Genomic DNA, 23651 nt, shown 5'->3' on the forward strand with positions numbered 1-23651 from the left:
GAGTTACCATCATATTTTTGGACTTAAATATTAAAATTTGAAAATGTCTTTAAAACAATTACATTTTTTTCTAACATGGTGATAATTTTTTGAGATCCAGAAGAGCAAAGTCAACATGGTGGTTTGTATACTGCACTACATGACGAGTTAAGTTAGTCAAACTTGGAATTTCCATTTTGTGGTAAATGTTGCCTTTCAAAATTTGTTTGGAATGAAAGCAAATATTTTCAAAATTTCCCATGTCATGGAATTTCTGAAAATTTTCAGTTTTGGAAAATTGTGTTTTGGAATTTCAAAATTTCATTCAAATTTTATTTTATGGGTCAGTTATATTATTTTTATTATTTTGTTGCATAACTTAGTGACTAAGTATCAAACTGTTTCACAATACCACAAACTTGAGACACTGATCTAGAAAATAACTGTCACAATCAGTGCTAAACAGCAGTCACCCTTAATGATGTTAAAAATAAAATGAAAATAATACAACATTGCAACTACAATTTTATGTCATATTATGACACATCAGTAGCAGTGCATAACATTCACTGATGTGTCATGAAAAGAGATAAAATAATAATATAAAAATGCTAAAACATAATAAAATAGAATTCAATTTTTTTTTTCCAACACAACTATTTTCCTAAATGAAAATGTTTTCCATTTCCATTCCAAACTATTTTTCCCCCACAGGAATTTTATTCAAAAGCAATATAATTTCACAAAAAACTTAGTTTCACTGAAACAGCTTTTTCCAGTGAAAAACTTTTACATTTTCAGACCTGTTCTAACGATAAGAATGTTTTTTAAAATTTGCTTCTACACCATCTAAATTCAGGCAAAACAGTTCTATTTTGTATTCTTCTGCCTTAGTTCCCACCATTCCTACAGCTGTTCTTGTTCCCTGTGCGATACCATCAACTGTGTTAGAAGACAGAATACAAAGGCTTCCGTCCTGCAAAAATTTGACATACACCAAGTTCACCAACTCTTACTCAGCTACAGTCTTGTCGGAGGAGCCATCAGCAAGTACAGTAATAAACCTAATTTTCTATATGCATTTCTGAGATGCGTTCCTAGGACCCTTTGCAGTTGCCTCTATAAAGCCTTTCCCTGTAGAGGTATCAAGAGTTTGAGCCAAGATTAATGCCACTATTGGCCTGCAACGTAGAGCATTTCAAGATCTCTAAAAAGCAAAATCATGTTTAGCAATGGCGTAAGAGGCGTTAAACAAAGTTTGTAGCTCCTCATGTTGCATTTTACTGAACAGTTTAGTGCTAAGAGCTTCTTGTGGACAATCTGATACATTTTCTGCTCCTATGCATTTAACATGAGCAGAAGTGTGGGCATGCACATATAAGGAATCAGTTCTAAAGCTCTTACACCCACTTACAAGAGGACTTTCCCAACAAGAAAACTTCTCATGCTTTCTGCAAATTACACAAAACACATAATCTTTCTTTCAAGAAAATCCTGAATATTTAGCTTTCTAGGATTTCTGAAAACCGCATATACATTCATATATGTCCAAGTTTCTCACATTCCTCAACATATTCCTCTGTGCCATGTTCTTCATGTTCATTGAGCCAGGGGCTTCAGTATTATTCTTTGCCAATTAGGGTGAATTTTGTTGTTGTTTTTTGTTTAAACTTAAAAAAAAAAAAACCAATCAAGTGGTTTGACTTGTTCCAGACATTTTTCTCATATACAAAAATATCAACCACTTCTCTGTGTGTATAGTTTTTATTCAAATATGTTTTCAAATGTATTGTATAAATTGCAAATTAGCTCTTCCTGCTTGGCCCAGGAAGTATAACTAGTAATTGCAAGGCTAACAAATTAGGAAGAGGCCATCTCATTCCTAAAATCAAATTGTGTTTTGCAGAAGAAGCAAATAATCAAATTGTAATGTATAGTTTATTTTATTTTAGTACATAGCACACTCTTGCTTGGCTGGAAAATTAAATTTGCTTTGAACTACCTTCCTTTGAACTATCTGACTATAATTGAAAAGCTCAGACTCATTCTCTACCTTCTCCAAGAACCCCATAAATCTGATCAGAGTACTAACAGACACCAGACTCTAACTGAGGCTTATATCAGGTATACTCAATAATGTATTTCTCCCTGGTCCCACTCCTACTTCTTCCAAGGCATTACTTGTGTGGATGACATCACTTAGGCCCATCCACCTCCTCTTCGACTATCAGTTTAGCCTCTCTTCCCCGTTCGGTCTCCTCCCCTCTGACTTACCTAAGTTCTATTGCTCTGCTTAGCCATTAGCCAACTTTTGAGGCAGCTGAGGTCTTTTTACTCCACTTCCACTCACCCCCTCTGGCCACACTCTCTTCTGTCAGACAACTCGATCCTGCTGTGTTGGAGATCACCAAACTCTCACCCTGCATCCCCTGTTGTCCTTGTTCAGCCAACATGAAACCTGAAACTAATTATTATCTGTTTTACCTAGGAGTCCTAGTCATGGACCAGGACCCCATTGTGGTAGACACTGCACATACACAGATTAAAAAGATGATCCTTGCTCCAGAAGGCTTGCCAGGAAAACACTTCTATTTGTCCTGGACAAAAGAATTTTCCAAGCCTGAGCTATGTACCATGCCCTGAGATTGGAAAATAGGTGTGCTCTCACTTTCTAACCATATCTTTTATATAAATCACTACAACAGGGAACTTCCCTAGCTGTGGGAAAGAAAATAACAATCTGCTTAATTATTCAACGTAAGAAAAATACTGCTGGATAATTTATTAGAATCAAAATCCAGTGATTTAGACTTATGAATTAGGTTTGTTACAAATGGACTAGTGAATGAATAATAAAAGCAGGTCTGATTTGTTGATTTAAGGATATTTATTTTGTATGTTTTGACATGTGCTGTTGACAATTTGTGTTAATGGCATACAAAGCTTTCACTTTTTGCATCTCTGTGCCTATTGCCATTAAATAATTGTCTCTCCACACACACCCCCCAATTACCTGCAACTGTGAAAATTTAAATTGATAAAAAATTCTTCAAAATAAACATCCATATTATCCATTAAAGCTATCAAAATAAAAACTGAATTCTGCCAAGCCTAAGAATACTCTATCCAAATGAACATTTAAGGCCTCCCCCCAATAATAAAGCCTACAAATAACTTGCAGGGAATCTAATTGGGGACAGGCTAGGGAAGGCAAAAGACCAGTTGTCTAAAGTTGCCTATAAAAACCTGTGTGAATTTTTTTTCAAGGTTATTAAAATACAACTAGAGCTGGTCAGGAAATATAGGGATCTGGGGTTTGATTTTTTAATACACATAAGTGACTCTGGCTTTTTTAAATATGTGTATATATTTAAGAAGTCCTCATATGCATCTGATGGGAAGAGTAGGAGAGGGAGTGGCACAGCAATTTTGCAGGTTTTGGTAAACGTGTATTGGTATTCTAACAGAACCAAGCTTGCCCCATGCAGGTTATTCCAATGTAGTAATCCAGCTAAATACCAGCTGAGTGCTTACTTTACTTAGCTCAAATCTTTTGCTTTGATATGTCCAAGAGCCTTCTAAAAACACAGGAAACTGCACCAGGTATTTTTTATGACAGGACCTTATCCCCACCCTTTTTTAGCACTTTTCCAAGTTGGATTTGGCTAGCTTTTTATGGACCTGAGATTAAATCACCATAAACAAAGTAGGTAAGAGTCTGGCAATCTTTTTTTTTCTTATTCCAAAAGAGTAGTTTTAAAATCACATATCATACCTCCAACAAACCCATCATCTTTTGTAGTCTCTGTTTTGATATTGGACTGATTTGATGCTGTCACCTTTGCAGTATTAATGCATTCCAGCAGGGAGACAAATTCCAGAAAGTTAGATTCATTGGGTATTTGTCCTTCTTTAGCTTCTAAGTCAGATTTAGAAGTTGGCAAGGTCTTTTCTTTATCACTGATTATCTCCATGGAATTCTTACTTAAAAAGATGTCTGTCCCACTGTCTACACTCAGCACTCGAATGTGTCTCTTTTCACTGGCAGTTTTATAAGACAGTGGATCAAGGTTCTGTTCACTTTCTTTAGAATTGGAAGTGGTGACCAGCAAATTCTCCGAAGCATTCTCCAGATTTGGACCTAAACAAGTGTTAGTTTCTGAATGGTTATTTTCAGGATTGCTATGGTCCTTTACTTCATTGTCCAGATCACCAGACTCATAGCCAGAACACTGGTTGGATGATACATCGACCTTTAAACGGTCTGGAGTTCTTCCACTTTCACTGGCTTCCAGATGAACATTGCCTCCACCATCACCAGACAATTCAAAAGTTATAACCGGAATTTTGATCTGTTCATTATTTTGTTGACTGTGGAGATCTGCTATAGCTACAGCAAAGTCTGGGTTTGAGCTAGTTTTCTCAGTACCTGACACCTTCAGATGGAGAGAACCTTCTAAATCACTCATCGTATTTGGTGTACTACTCATTGTAATAACTATTTTAATGGGTTCATGTAAATTAAGTTGGTCTCCAGGGAGAGAACTGTCAACAAGAGCAATAGCAACCTCACCATCTGAATAATCAAGATCTTCGTTGGTGTTATCAACATGAAAAGAAATTTCCACAGGCCCATCGGTCTCTTTGGTTGCAATTGTATTACACTGTGGGCAGTTACGATTAAAGCTTTCATGCGGTGATCCATCTGGGAATTTCTCTCTTTTGTAACTTTTTGGATTACTTAAATGCTCTGAAATAATAACTGAATTTTCACTGCCCCATTGCTCAAAAGAAATGCCAGTTCTTAAAATGTCATACTGTGACAGAGAGAGATTTGACAACTTTTTAACCAGATCTTTGTCCATAAGAATATCTTCTGATCCAAAGTAGCCAGAAGGGAGCATCTTCTCTTCTTTCTCATTTGTTCCATTACTGATAAACGTCTCCATAGCTGCTGGTTTTGTTACTATTGCCGATGTGGTAGAATCTGACATACGGGCTGTAGAAATAGGTAACATATCTGCTTTGATATAGGGTGAGGTAGATAAAACTGGTGGTGAAGCCTGGTCTTCTAACATTGTTACCCCTAATAAGAACATACATATGAGTGAGGTCGCACAAACAAAAGTCATTATGCATTACAGATGTCAATATTCCTACGCATAAAAGCCAGCCTGCAGAGCTAAGGAAACATGGAAATACAGAACAAAATAGTTGATAACTTTGACAGGAATTTACTATGGAATGTCACAATTGTTCTCTGCTAACTGACTTTCACAATTTTTTGCATCTAGCTAACAAATTAGGAAGATAATTTTCTTGATTAGGAATTGTATGAAGAGAGATTTTTATTTTGTTTAATTATTTGGAAATATGGTTCTTACTCATGTGAACCATAAGATAAGGGTTTGCAGGCTCGGGCCCAGTCTCAGGAGGAAATGGGTCTTTACAATATGTTAGAGTTGCAGTTCTACTCTATGTCTGGTTTCCTCACAGACCAAGAGACAGTAGCAGCAGCAGCGTATACATTTTAAAAAACAAAATAAAATAAAAATCACAAGAACCCAAACAAAAAATAAAATCTACCAAACCCATACATTATACTGCACACACAATTCTCTCCCTGGGGTTAGGATGATAGAAAGAATGAACCAATGTAACAGATATTAGTCATGTCACTTCATGCACTGCAGGAATCGTCACAGATACTACAGTGATGAGGGTGGTGTAAGAACCTATGCAGAATGGAATCCTGGAACTTGTCGTCCATGGACCTTTGGAACTGAAGGCACACCAAGGCATGCTGGGAATGTTGTCAGAGTGTATGAGAAGAACCAGAGACTTTAAGGGAGCAGGATATGTTGTTGAGTCTCTCCAGGCAAACAGCTCAGGAGGGTCTTTGGTGGAGACACGGGAAGAAGCAAAACTGGTAGTGATTCTGCAGGCTGAGTTGACCTGAAAGGGACAGGCTGTGGAGGAGCACCCAGGAGCTGGAAGACCTGGGAAGAAGCCAGAGGGGCAGGTGGAGAGAAGGACCAGGAACTCCATGGAAAAGAGAGTTCTGTGGACATTGTTACTGAGACATGGGTTGGATAAAGCTGGGGAGCTAGTAACAGAGGGTCCTGAAGTACCTGGGGAAAGGTGGTCGTAGGCTAAAGAACCAGAAGTAGCCAAGGGCAAGAAGAGGCCATCATCAAAGGAAGCGCAGAGAGTTTGGGGTGTGAGCTAAGTACTAGCTTCCATCCTTTGGGGCCCATGGCACAGGCTTCCAAGAGGGAGAGGGAGGAAGTCCCCTTTACTCCTCTGAATCAAAGTGCACAAGATGCATAGACCCTTAAGGAAGGCTGTGGCCCAGAGCAGGTGAAAGGCAGGGGATGGGAAACTAGTTTTGGGACTTTCTTTGGACTTTTGTTTACCCTGGCAGAGGTGGAGTTTTTCTAATTTAGCTAGAGAACTCAATGAAACTACACAATTATCTATCCCCAAGGAGGGGAAAGCAGCTGCACTTGGCCCTGGAACTGGTAAGCCTCTGGTACAGGCTGTGCATGTGCTGGAAATACTTTTGGCAAGCAATGTTTATAGAAAACAGTTAATAAAGGTAAAAAACCAAAAGCTTTCAAGATACCTTTGAGATCTTCAACAGTTTCTTGTGCTGGCAGCTCCTAAAAAATGAAATATATTAAATTAATTGTGTTCAAATTAAATACTGTTTTTAAAAATGCGAAATTTAAACTCAACAATCTTCTCATCAATTGTTAATACATAACATTCAGTAACTTGTGAATGCACCAGTGGGAGTTGCAGATAATGGACAGTGAGAAGAAGGTGATACAGTATCAGTAATGTTCTACGTAATAGTTCAAATCACATTTGTGACATTCAGGATAAATTCAGAGATGGATTTTTTTGCCAGTCAGCAGCCCCAGATGTGGGTTTTTAGTTAGAAGGGGACAGAGAGCACATATATTGGTTTCCCTTTTTCAAATTATGGATTTTTTAATCTGTTAGATTGTCAGGTTTCCTTTCCAATATTTGAAAAGAATCTCTGACACAATGCTGGAAAAGAAAGCCATCTAATTTAGCAAACTAGGTTGATAACCTGAAAAAGGGTATTATGGAGAAAATCAATGTGGCGTTGCTCCTCTTAGTAGCCAGAAGCGCCTGTGGCACTGGGAGCAGGAAGACCATTTATCCCCTCTTCTCTATGCTCCTGCTGCTGATGCCCAGACAATCAGGAGCAGGAGCCTGGGCTGGCAAGGGAAGAGACTGGGACAAGATGAGGAGGGACATTGGGACGGAGACAATGACAGGTGGGGGAGACTAGGGCAGAAAGGTCTGTAATACCTAGAGCACATTTCCCTCAGATCCTGAAGTAGAATCCAGGATTCCTGAGTGTAAACATTCCTCTGCTATCAGCAAATAGCTGTGAAACCCACTGGCAAAATGTGTGCCTCATCTCCTTCTAGTGGTTGTCCAACATAGAGGGTGACAACCTACTACTTCTATCAGTTACCCCATTATTACTCAAGTGGCAGAGGTCTGTGCTGTGGATGTAAAGGTTCTAACCCTGCTTATGAGCCATGTGGGACTCTATATATGATGGAATTTGTTTTGTTAGTTACATTTTTGAAAGTACCGTACATTAAAAAACTACATTAAAAGAACATTAAAGTTGCAAAGTCAAAGTCAGAAAATGCCAGAATTCAAACTGTCCATGCAATCTTCATTTGTCCCCCTTGTGTGTATGCATTGTGACACAGTCTTTAATTACATGGTCATGTAATATTTTTTCTAGAAGACCCTGCCTCATTCAGTGCAGAGGAATAACTGTGCTGTGCAACTGAATCAGGGTTGTGTAGTGAAAGAGGCTGTTTTCTGTAGGACCCCTGCTCACATTTGTTGCCAAAGTTGGAAGGTGTGTAGTGAATGAGGCATAGGACAGCAGGCAAATAAAGGATGATTTTATTGTTTAGTAAGTTGAATTATGCACTTGAAGTTTGGATTCTATCCCTGCCTCTGCCAGAGTTCCTGTGTGAAGCTGGGCAAGTCACTTAAACCAAACTTTTCACAGATGAATTCATTTTCTGTGTGCCCAAGTTGATACATCTGGATTCTAATATGCAGAAGGTCTGAGCACTAACAAATGCAACTGAAATCAATGACAGCTCATCTCTGAACAAATAAAGCACTACCAAATGCTAAATTTCTGAAAAATGATCTCAAATTGCACACCCAAAATTCGTTGGCACTTTTGACATTCATGTGTCTATGCCTCAGTTTGTCATCTATAAAATGGGAGTTATAGTATTATTTTACAAGCGTGTTGTGAAGATAACTCCATTAAGGTTTGTGAAGCACTGAAATGCTACAGTGGTAAACACCCTGGATAGTCCCATAAGAAAACTAATAGTTCTGTATGCAATGCAAGATTTTAATAGTGTGCAGTAAATGGGGGCTAGGAAGACACATTGAGCAATGAGGATAAAATGAAATATTGAATAGCTACTCATTAAGTGAGCACCATACAACCTGTGCGCTGAATGAGGCAAGCGTTCTATGGAAAAATAGTATGTGATCATGTAATTAAAGACTTATCATAATGCACAAGGGGTCTGAATTAAGGCTTCACAGGCAACCTTAATTTGTCATTTCCTGAGTGCTTGACTTTGCTACCTGTATGTTCTTTCTATAGTTTTTGGTATGTAATATGTATGTACATTGTCACTCAACTTCAGCTGCCCCACTGGCTTTAGAATGTAATTGATCCAGGAATGTTTCAATAGTTTAGAGTTCTATTCATGTTGTAAACACCATCGTGGGAGTTAAGTCAAATGTGTATATTTTGAGACAGGCCCTGAAATCTGAGATAGGGGTTATTTTATAAATCTAAAAATAAATACAGTAATGAGGAATAGCTGTGTGAGGGCTGTTACTAATGGCCCGGGAGAAAAGTCATGCTAGGCACACACAGTGGTTGCGCTGCATGCTTTAGCAGTCTGCAATAAAAGCGCTCTCTTTGCCTCCAGGAAGCTCCCTTTCCTTGGTGTGAAAGCAGCAGCCGGTCCTAGTTGTTCTGTGGCCTGAAGATGCAGACAGATTCCTACTGGAATTCACAGAAGTGCCTAAGCAGGTTACAAATGCCTTTGTAAATTTGGCTCTTTGAGACTAGGCAAAGACTGACCAATCCAGTGCAGCAAGCAAGATAGCTGCTCTGGCCTGCTTGAGTACTAAAAGCAGGCTGCTACAAGTCAAACACCGGAAATAGTCCTTTGTATCTCTGTGCAGTCAGTTCCATAATTTACATGCAGTTGTATGTACTCCCATAGGATATGAGACACTTTGTGATACATTGTATAGCTCTGCACAAAAATAAGGTATAGATACAGAAAACAGCCTACTAACCACGACTCCAGAAGAGTGGTGCAAGTTTATAGCCTGTACTCTTGAACTGCCATAGATTGTTGGGGTCGAGTCATTCTGATTGACCTCTTCAATTGTACCATTGTCTCCTATGTTATTGCTGACCCAAAATAAGAAAGTAAAATGTCAGTGGTGGCATCTCTTAAAATAACTATGACTGTGTTTTCATGCACAGCCGCTGACCCGTATTTATGACACAAAAATATTATCAAAATCACAGTACTTGAACTGGGGGTCAGAGTGAGGAATGATGGTAGGGCACTTCCCAAGTGACAGTATGCTCCAAGGTTTCCTCTCTCCCCCCCCACAAATGAGCAGCTGTGAAAACTGTGTACATCACAAAACTTTCTACTCCCCCCAATTCAAACACTGAAAGACCAACAATAGAAAAAATAATACTTGTAGAAGTTTTATAAGGAACAAAAAGACACAATCTTAGACCCAAAAAATATCAACACAAAATTATTCTGACATTCCAGAGAAATAGGACACAGCCAAGCTAAACACACAGTGCCGCCACTCCAAGCTCGGTGTATAGACTGGCTCACCTGTATCTGCCCAATACTGGTCTACAAATTGATTTATCGCACCAAATACTGGCTTGCCCTTCCTACTAGCAGTATAATAATGAACTGTTAGTATTTCTATGTTACTTTCCATTTACATCATTCAACTGTATCATCTCGGGTACACTCTGTGTGCCTAATGGCTTAGTCATTTATGCACCTCCTAGTAATTATCCATTTGAAACAAATAAATAGTCACAGAGTTGCACGAGATCTGTGTTGTATTATAGTCATTAGACACTGAACAAAATAGTTTCTTCTCTGCCTTTTGGCTAAGGTCAAGTGCAGTATCAGTTTAACATATGATATGTCTGTCAGTTACAGTAAAGTTTAATTAGCCATTCTGTGGAGGTTTTTTTCTTACAAGCAGCTGAGCACAGACCCTGTTCTGTGGGCAAAGTACAAGGTATATAAAGATATTCCACTTGAAGTTTCACTGCTATTACCAATGATGTAACACCAAAAGATTTTTTCCTATTTATAGTTTTAAAACACAAATACCTGTAGCTCTATGTCAGCTATAAACTGTATTACCTGGGAGTCACAGACATCTTCTTTGCAATACTATATTAATTTAGTTATTTGGCTTCAAATATGCTATTTAAATATGATTCAAATATCACGTGTCTATGATCAGGTTGCACGGAAAATTTTTGCCACACATCTTATAACCATAATATTTGAAAACAGGACATAGAGCATTCATTTTCTAGAAAAATACCACTTAAAAATCATGAATACAGATTATCTTTAGCTCTAATGGTAATCAAATGCCATTAATATATCCCTTATATGGAGAAGGAATTTTCCTTTATCAAGTTAAGAATTCTACAGTAACATGGCTGAATAATGAATGTTTAACCAGAAGAGTATAGTGAAAACCTATTCATCCAGATGAAGCAGATGGGTTTGCTTACTTGTCACAATGTTTGATTTCAGTCAAAATTTGATATTTGTATTAACTATTTATGGTGGAATTGAGTGTCAGGCTGTCACCAAGAATTATGTAATTGAACTAAGCATTGTAAATGGAACCTCCGAGTGGAGGATGCTTGCTTGACATAAAATGAAAGTTTTATAAGAGGTACTGCTTGGAATAATTAGCAATACAAAAGGCAAAAGAGTGGAAAAGTATGCATCTTCCATTGATCATATTTATTAAGGGATTTTTGGTTCACATTTCAGCAATTCTAAAACAGTGGCTGAGCCTCTTATGTCACTATGTCTGTGTATCTGATATGAGTAAAAAAGAAAATTATAGTTTTGTAGAACCAACAGGATTTAAAAGGAATGGGAGTCTTAACTGCAAACATATACTTCTGACACATACTGGGGAAATAAACATCTTTTATAAATACTGACATCTGCACATCAAAGGAAGATACTTTTATAGCTAAGAGGGTTTTTTAAGCAGACACTGACATTCTCAAAAGAAGTCACTGCCAGGCAGTGCAGTCTCACAGATACCTCAGCAATGCTAACAGCTGCTAGGTAACTTAATTTCTTTCCTATTAAACTCAAGTCTGTTGTGCTGGTTTGCAGGGTCTTATCAAAGATTTAATGTTCAAGACTGTAAAAGTTTTAATGAACTTTTAATTGCTCTTTTCCTCTCTATTCAGTGAATTGCCAGTAAATAAATAAATTAAATACAGCTTTTTTTTTAAATGAACATGAATCTGGGGAAGTTACTAAGTGGTGCTTTCACAATGCCTAATTTTGCCATATTTCCTAGCATTTTATTGCGCAAGCTGCCTCATTAACTTCCTTTGACTCTTTGCAAGGTAAGATACTACCCAGAGTGAATAATGGTGCAAGAACTGAGCTCACAGGAAACAGAACATTGTCCTCAGTGGAAGCAGAGAAAGGTGAATGTAAGATATTGTGTACCAGTAAAGGGAACTGAGAAGGCTGAATTTTCCTTTACAGCAATACTATAGTAAGGCCCAATGAAACCACTATGGGCTCAAGAAGTAGGGGCAAACAACTTGAGGGTATAGTATTCACTCATATATTGGGGGAAAGAGTTACTATGTACATGAAGAAGCAATATAATAAGAGCACAAATACTGTAACACAAAAAACCCTATATGTTGTTTCTCATCGCAAATGTCTTCATTGCAAGGCTTTATACTGACTCTTTCTATTGAACTGTCTACAGATATTTATACCATGACCAACAATATGGTATCTAAGTGCCTGTATCTGAGTGTACATTCCTGAGCCTCAGACACAACCTCCCTTTTGGGCATCCCAACATTGTGTTATTAAATGGTATAAACTAGTGCCTTTGCCTGTGGTGTGCACTAACATGGAGCACTTCCTCCTCACTAACATCTATCTTAGTCCATCTCTCATTACTTCTTAATGGCATGTGAAAATCTTTCCATTCCAAATGTGTTTTTAGCATTACCAGTGTTGACTGCATAGTCATTCCTTCTCTAGTCCTCCCCTACATTTCCCCCCTTCATTCAGACAACCTCTATCAGTTTTATTTGAATTTCTAGAAAGTAGTCTTCAACATTACTGTTTAAATAAAATTTGTTTTATAATGTTTTTTACCAACCCAAGCTCCTTATATAACTACTATTATTTGCCCCTACCTTTCAGATTTTTTTTCATGTATTTTATTAATTTCAGTTTAGTTTTAAAGGCTGTAATTAAATTTGCTGTGATTCTACATTGCATTTTGTAGCAAAGAGCTTTTACCTGCTGAGATGAAGTTATATTATACAGAGATTTACTTGAAGTCAAACTAGTCCACTAGAGACACGAGGTAGGAGAGAGAGAATTAAGAGATAATAGCTGCATAAACCTGAAACCACACACGCCTGTGAGTAAAATGATGGTCACATTCCTTCCTTCCTTGCTCCTGCAACTCCCCTTGCAGCTCACATTTAGTGAACAACAGCCCGGTAGCCTTTATTTTCTCTGCTCCTACATTGGCTCTGAGTACTGCCACAAGAGTACACATAGTCCAGATGCAGAGTCACCAGTATTTGCTCTCCAGAACATCATCTGGGCAAGGCTGGGGCAAACAGAGGAAAGGAAACCAAGCAAAAAAGAGCACAAAAGAATGTGGAGGGAGGGAATTAGCAAGTGGAAGGAAAAAGACTAGAAAAGGACAACCAAGAGACAAAACAGACAAGAAAAATGAAGAGCCTGACAATTGTGCCAAGATATGATGCAAGAAGACACAAAGGGAAGGGAGAGGACCCTTTGCAATGATGATGTGGCACCAATAAGAGAGGTCCAGAAACCCGCAGGTATGTCCCTATGTAAGACTTAAAATACTGAACATAAACAAAAAAATTAAATTAAAAAAAGAGTAACAGCCCCCTTGCGCACTGCTTGCAAAAACAAAACCCTCATTACAGTCAGCAGGAGTGTCTGCTGGGCAGGAAATGCAGGATCGGGTTGCAAGCTTGTACTTGTGACGAAACTATGGAATGGTTCTGCATGATGAAAAACTTACCTAAGATTTGAGCAGTGAACTGCATTTTCTCTTTTGGCCTCTTTATCTCTGCTTTGCCTTCCATTCTTTCGCGAGATCCTTTGTTGAATTACTTCTCCTTTATCAAACATAAGGTGCAGGCGATAACTGACTACCTTTATTATTGTGAAAAACACAGTCACAGAACTACAGTAGATAAAAACTGTGACTGCATTTGGAGGGAAAGCCTAGAGAAGAGAATAATAAAGAGTTAATGAAACAGTCAGCAATCTATCAGAAGAAGATACTATTATTTATTCACAATGTAGTAACATCTTTTTACCCTTTATTTCTTATTGTCTGATACTGCTAACACCACCAAGTTTTCCTAACACTTCAGAATTGTTGCATTTCCAAAGAATTTTACTATTTCAACTCATATGAAGGCTGTAAATTTCAAATTTCAAACCATTTCCTTTGGCTAGCTACGGTATATCAAATATCATAAAAATCAGTCAAAAATTATTTACAATAGACAGTTGCTATGAGAGTTCTTAAAACATTTCCCCCTCACTCCCTCGGCTAGCAACAATAGCAAGTATTACATACACTTGTGAGCTTTAGATTGGGCCCTAGATGTAGTATCAACTCAAAGGTCATTTGGACGCAAAAGATATTTCAGTAGAAATCTTGATTTATTTCACATTGGTTTTTCAAGAAGGGAATTCAGACATTGCTAGATGACACAGCTAGGAATCTCTCTGTACATGTAGGTATGAATACATCTATTTTCAGTTTTTTATTGGAGTCCAAATGGATCACACACCACATTTTATTTCAAAAAAGTAATTTTTTCCCCCTTCACTTCAAAAAATCTCAATGGTTCTCTTGAAATTGTATATGCTTGATCTCTTCTGTGTTGCTGCTATAAGAGAGTGCAGCGTTACTTCTGTTCTGATGTCAGCTTAGTGTAGCACTATACTTTCCAAGATGTATCTGGGAAAATTTTCAGGCAAATCTTTTTTTTTTTTTTTTTAAGATCCAATCTGATTCATAAGTAAAGAGTCTATTGCATGGGAATGGAGTAGCTATTAACAACTAGGAATGGCAGCCATATGAAAGATACAGTCAGCTCTTTTTTTTCAGCCTGCTGGGCCCTGACCGATTGCCATCTACTCCCAGCCCTTCTAGCCACTGGAGCTCCAAGTCTCACTGGCTCTACCTGTGGCTGAACCTAGAAGGCCTTTTTAGGCTACCCTGGAGGTCCAAAACTCTCTGCCCTTCTTTTCATAAAGGGTCACCTCCTCAAGTGGGCTGGACCAAGCCACCGCAGTCTTCGGCAGGGGGCAGTGAGTGTGTGGTACACCTCATCGCAAAGATGACCAACAGACAACCCGATACGCAGTCAAATCTCCTGGGAAAGCAATGGAAAAGAAAAGCTCCTTGGGAACAAATAATCTGAAATGTCATATTTAGATTTATTGCATCATTATACAATTTGGAAATATAATGTGAAAGAACCAATAACCCTTTACAAGAGCAAGTTTAGGGAAGTATTCTGTCCAACAAAAGGCAGATGAAACAGTCACTAAAACCACAACAAATGACTCAAGAATATCTGGACATGTGCTGTCTTGTATCTTGTAAAATATGCTAGAGTTCAAGCTTGCACAAATTCATCCCTTGATTTTAATGGAATTACACTAGTAGGGATGAATTCAGCCCAATGACTTTGTGATTGTATTCTCTCACACAGAACATATTAGAGCCCTGTGTAATTGGGTAGAATGAAAGATCTAATTCCTCATGCCTTATTAGAGCCAATAAAACAGAATTTTTAAGAAATAGCATGATCATTTTGGAGGGTTGATTACAATATTAGTTATGTTGCAAATAATTATTCATCGCGCATTTTTTAAACGTAGGCCAAACATTACAAAGGGACAATTGGGAGGCTGCTCATGATACTGAGGTACAGGTTTGTTTTTCTTGATAGTGAAACTATTGACAACAAAAGGTACTGCCCTGAGAGTGTTATGGACTGAAATCCTCAGTTCATGCAACAGGTTCCGTATGGGTGGTACTACGCTCTCAACGTTTCTCAACCTTCTTCTGGAAGAAACAACCTCTAGAGAAGAGAGGGTGCCTATTCAAGACCTACCCTAAGTGCTGAAACTTCCAACAAGGTGTGACAAATTGGGGTTTTAGTCACCTTGTTATGTGGCATGTGAGTCTTACTGTCTTATACTACACCTCTACCTCAATATAACATGATCCTCAGGAGACAAAAAATCTCACCGCGTTATAGGTGAGACCGCGTTATATCAAACTTGCTTTGGCCCCCCCGTTCCTTGTTCCCTGACCGCCCCCTCCAGAGACCGCCGTCCCTAATCACCCCCCAGGACCCCACCCAACCCCCCTGCTCCCTGTCCCCTGACTGCTCCGACCCCTATCCATACCCCACGCCCCCTGACAGGCACTCACCAGCAGCGGCAGGAAACGGAGCAACTTGGCCCCAGCCCGCTCCACTCTGCCACCTCCCAGCCAAGGCGCTCCACTTCCCGCCACAAGTGAGTGCGGGAAAGTTGGGGAAAGGACACCCCCTGTACTCACTTGTGGCGGGAAGTGGAGCGCCACAGCTGGGAGCTGGCGGAGTAGAGTGGGCTGGGGCTGGGTTGCTCCACTTCCCGCCGCCGGTGAGCACGGGGAGGTTGGGGAAAGGACGTCCTCCGCACTCAACTGGTGGGAAGTGGAGCAACGTGGCTCCAGCCCGCTCCGCTTTCCTTGCCCTGGCCCTAGCCATGTCTCGGGGGTAGGGAGGTTAGGGAAAGGTCCCGCACTCACCTTCGGGAAGCGGAGCTCCGCAGCTGGGAGCTGGTGGAGTGGAGCGGGCTGGGGCCGGCTGCTCCGCTTCCGCCACTGCTAGTGAGTGCGGTGGGGATCCCTTCCCCCAAGCCCCCTCCCCCGAGCGACACAGCTGGGGCCGGGGCGAGGGAAGCAGAGTGGGCTGCTCCCAGCCCCCCACTAATCCCCTGGGCCACTCTGGGACTGCCGGGCCCCCAAAAGTGCCCCCCCACAGCTCCTGCCTCCCAGACCCTGAGGGGGGGGAAGCCCCTTACCGCCCCCGAGACCCTCTACCCCTTATCCAACCCGTCAGCCCCAGCCTGGCCCGGCACCCTTAACACGCTGCTCAGAGCAGCGTGTCAGAGCTTTACTATGTTGTATGTGAACCTGCATTATATCGGGTCGCGTTATATCAGCGTAGAGGTGTAATACTGTGTGTATCCCAGTTTCCCTCTGTATTGTACCAATGCCTAGGCTGTGGGAATTGGGTGTGTGACTTCTTCTGAGGCCCTCAAGGCAGGGGAGGCTGTTCAGAGGCCTGCACAGAGGAGATGGCCTATGCCCTTTGTAACCTGAGACCCAGGAGGGGGATGCAACCAGGTGAGACCTTTTGCCCGGGAAGCAGGACAAAAGACCAAAGACCGGAGGACGAGCAACGGGCGTGTCACAGGCCAGGCGGGGGATCCAGGGCAGTCGGCTATGAGGGACTGGAGGAGGGGGAAGTCCAGGCCGTCTGGCCCGGGGCTCCCCCAAAATGGACTCTGTTGAAAGTCACGGACTTCTGTGCTAACAAGCTTTGTGCTATGCTGTGTTCCTGTTGACCAGTAAATCCTTCTGCTTTACCATGCTGGCTGAGAGGCACTGATGACTGCGGAGTTGGGGTGCAGGGCTCTCTGGCTTCCCACACCAAGGGAAAGTGTGAGGTGTGAACAGGGATGCAAATGCTCCGAGGTCAGACCAGGAAGGCCATAGCCGAGGAGGCTTTTTGCCCTGGACAGCGTGCCCTGAGGGGAGTCACGCTACCCAGCGTCCTGGCTGGCTTCATACCGAGCAGTCCCAGAGCTTTAGACCTGTGACTCCGTAACACAAGGGCACCAATTCAAACCAGTTTAGTGACACTATGTGTGATGTGGACACGTGTCCCTTTGGAAATGAACTGAGGGCGGCACCAAACTAATTTCAAAAAGGCTTAAGATGTTAGTGACTTTTGATCCTTACTAACCTGGGCCAGATTAAAGCCAGCCACCTAAAATTGAAAGGTTGCCTCTCCCATTATTTATTGTTCTACAGAGCCCACAGGCATACTAGACACATCATAGATAAAGACTAGTCCAGGGGTATGCAACCTATGGCACGTGTGCCAAAGGCGGCATGACACTTGATTTTCAGTGGCACTCACACTGCCCAGGTCCTGGCCACTGGTCCAGAGGCTCTGCATTTTAATTTAATTTTAAATGAAGCTTCTTAAACATTTTTAAAACCTTATTTACTTTACATACAACAATAGTTTACTTATATATTATAGACGTAAAGAAAGAGACCTTCTAAAAACATTAAAATGTATTACTGGCACGTGAAACCTTAAATTAGAGTGAATAAATGAAAACTCGGCACACCACTTCTGAAAGGTTGCCGACCCCTGGACTAGTCCCTATTCTGATGAGTTTACAATCTAAAATGCTGCACTAAACAGATGAATGAAGATACAAGAGACACCACCAAGCAGGGGAATGAAAGTAACTGATATCAGATTAAGTGGATATTCTATGTAGGCGTATATTACAAAATCCCTAAACTCCTCAGATCTTCATATAGAAATATCTTTTAAGCTGGTTAAAAGTAAGACAATTTGCCCTAGATTTTGCCATGGCCATCTCAAAATTGGAACTGGAGAGTGCTATGAAAGACAGAGACAGATTTTTATTTCACAGATATACTGACAAAAACAGAATTAAACATGCAAAGGATATTTCCAGAAAGATAATCTTAAACTCAGCCGAGACCTTCAAGGTGGCTGAACTACTACCTTTGCCCATCTGTTCTTTCTGGTAGTGATCATTAAGGCTAAGATTTTATCACGGTTATTATTAGTGAAAGTTACGGGCAGGTCACAAGCAATAACCAAAATTCACGGACCTGTCCATGACTTTACTAAAAATAACCTGGGGACAGGTCTAGGCGGGGGGAAGAATGGAGTACCATGGTTGGGGGAACTGACAGGCTGAGCCCCGCGCCAGCAGCTGCAGCAGGGGGCACAGTCATGGAGGGGGGGACACAGTCCTGGCTCCAGAATTGGCCGCAGCTGAAGGAGAGGGGTGCACAGCCCCAACTACAGCTCCCACCAAGCCCCAGCTGCAGCCGGGAGAAGGGGGGAAAAACATAGCCCTGGGAAGCCATGAGGGGGATGCAGGCCCGTGGTGCAGCTGCCGAGCAGAGGTGTGCAACCCCAGTTGCAGGCCCCAGTGAAATCCGCAGGGCTGGAGCACGCAGTCACGGCTGCAGCCCAAAACCAAGCCCAGGATGCTGCAGGGCTGTGGCACGCGGACCCAGCTGCACAACCCGCCAAGCCCAGGACAACGAGGGGATAGGGCACGCGGCCCCGGCTGCAGCTCCTGATGGAAGCCGCGGGGCTGGGGCGTGCAGCCCCGGCTGCAGCCCCCGTGGGAAGCTGCAGGGCTGGGGCTGCAGGGTCCTGGTTCCAGCCAGCCCCAGTTGCAGGGCAGGGGTGCACAGTCCCGCCTCCACCTCCTGAAGCCCTAGAACCTAGAACTAGGTTGAGGGACTTAAAGTGCTAGATGCTGTAAAAGCTAGTCCCTGCCCTAAACTGCTAATGAGGGAGATTTTCAAAAGCAAAAGGGAAGTTAAGTACCCAACCCTTACCAAAAACCAATGCTAGATGGGTGTCTAATTCCCATTTGTACTTTTGAAAATCTCTACCTACAATCTTATTGTAAGACAAGATGCCACATGTGAGTGAAAACAAACTCTATTCCTGACCCATATCCCCCCACAGATGAAATACAGTAGAACCCCATTTATCTGAGCCTCCATTATCTGGCTCTCCATATTAACTGAACCGGTGGCAGGGCTCAAGCTGCCAACCCCACTGTCCACGGGGCTGACAGCCTGAGGCCCATGTATTCTCCTGATTATCCGAATTTTTGATTATCCAATCTGGCCCTAGTCCCAATTAGTTTGAGTAAACAGGGTTCCATTGTAATATTCATGTTACAAAAGTCTTCCATTTGTCAAATCACAAAACATCTGCTTTTTTCTGCTAGTCCAATTGTTTTGTCTGCTCTTGGGAACAATTTCATTTTAAAGTATGGTTGTTGCACAATGAAACTACAAATACCAAACTGGCAGATAACTGGTAATTTTTAACCCTGAACATTGCATAAGATTCCCAAAACAAAACAAAAAATCACTTCAGAATGCATTAAGGTTGCTAAATGACAAGAATGTAGTTACCTGTCACAAAGTTTACAAAATCCAAGCACCCAAAAACAAGAAAATTAATAGTCAAGGACATCCTTACTCATAGACAGTCGCTGTAATAAATATAATATTCTTATCAACGATAAAGAGACCTAATCATGGTACATTTGCTCAAGAACAGATTCTGCAGCTGACCAGATGATTCATCACAAAATCAGCCAACCTGAAAAAGGCAAGTCTATCCAGAGAGATGAGGAAGAAGCCCAGGAAGTGGAAAGTTAGTTCATGCACATAAATTAGATCTTCTCCCACAGACACCTCCCAACTTTAAATATTTTCACTATTTCATCTTGGTTTCACTCCACAGTTTTTAGGCCCAATGTTCTTTAAACACCTCTATTTTCTATCTCATATGCGATTAGTTTCCGACATCCTCCAGGAAAAGTCATATTTCCTGCAGATCCATTTCTATGTACACCTAGGGAAATAAACAACCTTTTATTTCACCACAAATCAGAGTCTGCGAACAAGTTCTAATTTACAATGGCAATCTAAATAACAGAGATAGGATCTATAGCTCTTACTGTCTCACACTAGTAGAAATTGACCTGGCATCCTGGGAAGAAGCAACCCTCACGTTGTTACCTGATTGGAGTCTATGAGCATGCCAGTGGAAGCAAATGGCATCTTTGCCAGGAAATAAGATATACAGCCTGATTTTCAAAGATGAGCATCTGCATCTCCTGTGGACTTCAGAGGGATTTGTGGGTGCTTAGCACGTCTGAAAATCAGGGCAATAGGCTTTGTAATAATGGGGCATAAGGAGACTGATGAGGAATGTTTAATGTGGCAGAAAGGGTTTTTTCTTCATTAAAGAAAAATCAGCAGAAATGAGTTGAGTCCACAGCCACGAGGACATAAAGAATGGCAAATATTAGAAGCTAGATATTGGGGAACCTAGTACTAATATCATGCACTATTCTAGCTAATAATATGTTCTTGCTCTTTCTGCGTACATCCAATAGTGATAGCACACTAAGAATAGAATAAAAGATTCTGAGTTTTTTCAAGGAAACTGTTTATATTTAGCAAACAGAATGAAGCTCCTAGTTACTGCATTCTGTTAAATTATAATTTAGTTGCATTTCTCACATTTTAATAGAAAGAGGTGGATGTAATGAAAAGTGGTGTTCTTTCGCACACTATTTACGTTGCATCCGTGTCTCTGTACAGAAGAGGAGAAGTGACAGTATAATTTGGTCACATTGGTTATTGAGTGCCAGTTTAACTGTTCATGTACTTTCCTGCATAACAAATTGATTATTAGGCCTAAAAGGCTTGCCCACATTTCAGAATGAACACATGAAAGTATTGATGACAAAATTATAGTACCCTTGGGAAGAGTGGGATTAAAACTGGCATGCACCTCTCAAGAGAAGCTGCATTAGCCACTAAAATATACACAAAGTGGGTTTATTACTATTTATTCATCTTTCACTAGGACAGCAAATTCATTCAAAAATCTCAGCAGAGCAAAATGGTATCAGTACAGAAGACCACGAAATTGACTATGTCTGAGGACAACAGTGCAGCACTTAACTGGTACTGACCAGGAGACACTGTCCCACAGTACAATCAAAACGGAGAAAACATAGCAAAGTGGGATGGGGGGCGGGGGTCAAAAACAGTATCAAGAAAAAATACTCATCAAACTATATCAGGCTACTTCCCTCCCCCATTCCCTCTCTCTTCCTCCCCTCCCTAATTCCAACCCTCTGTTCCGTGCCCCCCACCTCCATCCCTACCCCCTGGCCTGTGTCCCCATGACCGCCTCTCAGCCCTGCCGCCTCCGCCCACCTTCTCCATGGCCTGTGCCCCCTCCCCGCAGAGGCAGAGCCCGGCTCCCCCCTATCCCCACCCCCACCCCGTGCCCGGGTCTCCCCGGGCCCCGCTCCCCTCCGCGCGCCGCCCGGGCCGGGCTCGCCCCTCACCAGGTGCAGCGCCAGCGGCAGCGCCAGCAGGAAGAGCCACAGATAGAGGTGGCAGCTGTTGGTGAACTTGCTCTGCTGCGGGTCGTGGTACCAGCCGCCGGTCAGCGCCGCCCACACGCCCTGCCGCAGCAGCTGCACCGCCTGGGACACCATCGCCGCCCGCCGCCTCACCCGCCCCTGCACCGGCTCCTGCGGCTGCCGCAGCCGCTGCGGCTCCTCCCGGCGCCGGGCGCTGCAGCCGCCATGCTGGATGCTGGGGGATTCTCCCATCATGCTCCGGGCCGCCGCCGCCGAGAAACCCCCATCCCGCCCCCTAGCGGCCGGAGGAAAAGGACCCAGCAACCTCCCTCCTCCTGCTCCCCCTCATCCCCATCCCCATCCCTCTCCTCCAGGATCCCCGCCACAGTCCTTAAGCACCTGCTTCTTCCCACGCCCCCACCGCCCTTCCTCCTGCCCCCCACCTCATCCCCAGCCCCACTCCCCTTCCTCCTGTCCCCACCTCCTGCCCCTCACCCCCAGCCCCCACCGCCCTTCCTCCTGCCCACCACCTCATCCCGAGCCCCACTCCCCTTCCTCCTGCTCCCCACCTCATCCCGAGCCCCCACCGCCCGTCCTCCTGCCCCCCACCTCATCCCGAGCCCCCACCGCCCGTCCTCCTGCCCCCCACCTCATCCCGAGCCCCCACCGCCCGTCCTCCTGCCCCCATCTCACCCCCAGCCCCCACCGCCCGTCCTCCTGCCCCCATCTCACCCCCAGCCCCCACCCTCCTTCCTCCTGCCACCCACCACCTGCCCCTCTCCCTCACCCTCAGCCCCCACCGCCTTTCCTTCTGCCCCCCACCTCTCCCCCAGCCCCCACTGCCCTTCCTCCTGCCACGGATCTCCTGCCCTCCATCTCACACCCAGCCCCCACCACCCTTCCTCCTGCCCCCGACCTCCCGCCCAGCACCCACCACCCATCATCCTGCCCCCACCTCCCCCAGCCCCCACTGCCCTTCCTGCTGCCCCCCGAGCCCCCACCGCCTTTCCTCCTGCCCCCTCCCCCCACCACCCTTCCTGAAGGGTGAAGAGGGGGAGGTGGATTGGAGCAGAGGCAGAGAGAGGTAAGAGCTGGGTGGAGTAGGAGGCTAGATAGGAGGAGAGGGGAAGGGGGGAGGAACTGGGATGTGGGGATTGGAAAGGAGGGGGGAAGGAGGACAGGAGCCAGGGTGGAAGGGAGGAGTGCAGCATCTGCGGAGATGTGGAGCAGATAAGAACAGAGGAGGACAGAGACAGGGATGGGGTTTGGGGATGGGGCAGAAGGATCTATAAAGAGGCATACTCCCCTATAGATCCTAGTAGTAAACCCAGGAGTCCTCAGTCTCTCGATTGCTGCCAACAAATAGATGTGAAACTCAGTGGTAAAGTGTGTCCCATTCCTCATCTAGTGACTTGCTCACATAGAGGATAACAGTATATTGCTACTACCAATTACCCGTTAGCTGTGGCAGAGGTCTGTGATACTATGGATATAAAGGTCTGAACCCTTCTGTGACCCAAGTAGGGGACCATTGTGATTCTATATGATAGAATTTCTGTTTTTTCAGTTAGTTGGTTTTTTTTAAAAATTACATGAAAATATCAAGGTTGAAAATTTAATTACTCAAAAGTAGGAAGTGCTAAAATTAAGGTTGCCTGGTATAACTTGATTCAGCCCCCTTGTGTATGCACTGTATGATACAGTCTTTAATAACATGAACCTATAATTATATGATGACATGCTGTTTTTTTCCACAGAACTCTTGCCTCGTTCACTGCACAGGTTGGACTGTGCTGTGGGAATGAATCAGAGCTGGGTAGCGATGATGTCTGTAGAGCCCCTACTTCATTTGTTGCAGGAGGTGGAAGATGGGTCGTGAATATGGCAGGTAATTGCTGGAAGAGAAAGGATGGTCTCATGGTTAAGGAAATAGAATGCTATCCTGGAGAACTGAACTCCATCCCT

At 42.8% G+C, this 23651-nt stretch overlaps 2 protein-coding genes and 1 pseudogene across 3 annotated transcripts in view; 2 read left to right on the forward strand and 1 right to left on the reverse strand.

The window, feature by feature from the left end:
• Positions 1 to 22049, reverse strand: part of PCNX2 (pecanex 2) — a 222877-nt gene extending 200828 nt beyond the window's left edge. For both annotated transcript variants that reach the window (XM_043543302.1, XM_043543301.1), the window contains exons 1-5: positions 21669 to 22049; positions 13438 to 13643; positions 9382 to 9499; positions 6605 to 6641; positions 3755 to 5065 (exon numbers count right to left, since the gene is read on the reverse strand). In XM_043543302.1, coding sequence (XP_043399237.1) covers positions 3755 to 5065; positions 6605 to 6641; positions 9382 to 9499; positions 13438 to 13643; positions 21669 to 21941 — 1945 coding nt within the window. In that variant the 5' untranslated portion in view covers positions 21942 to 22049. The remainder of the gene's footprint in view (positions 1 to 3754; positions 5066 to 6604; positions 6642 to 9381; positions 9500 to 13437; positions 13644 to 21668) is intronic.
• Positions 10218 to 10368, forward strand: LOC114021549 (annotated as a pseudogene).
• A 614-nt stretch (positions 22050 to 22663) lies between the features above and the next one.
• Positions 22664 to 23651, forward strand: part of MAP3K21 (mitogen-activated protein kinase kinase kinase 21) — a 68408-nt gene continuing 67420 nt past the window's right edge. Inside the window, exons 1-2 of the mRNA XM_043543305.1 lie at positions 22664 to 22770; positions 23444 to 23574. The gene's annotated coding sequence lies outside the window, so the exon portion shown is untranslated. The remainder of the gene's footprint in view (positions 22771 to 23443; positions 23575 to 23651) is intronic.

This window comes from Chelonia mydas, chromosome 3 (genome assembly GCF_015237465.2).
Source record: "Chelonia mydas isolate rCheMyd1 chromosome 3, rCheMyd1.pri.v2, whole genome shotgun sequence".
In the NCBI taxonomy this organism is placed as follows: Eukaryota; Metazoa; Chordata; order Testudines; family Cheloniidae; genus Chelonia; species Chelonia mydas.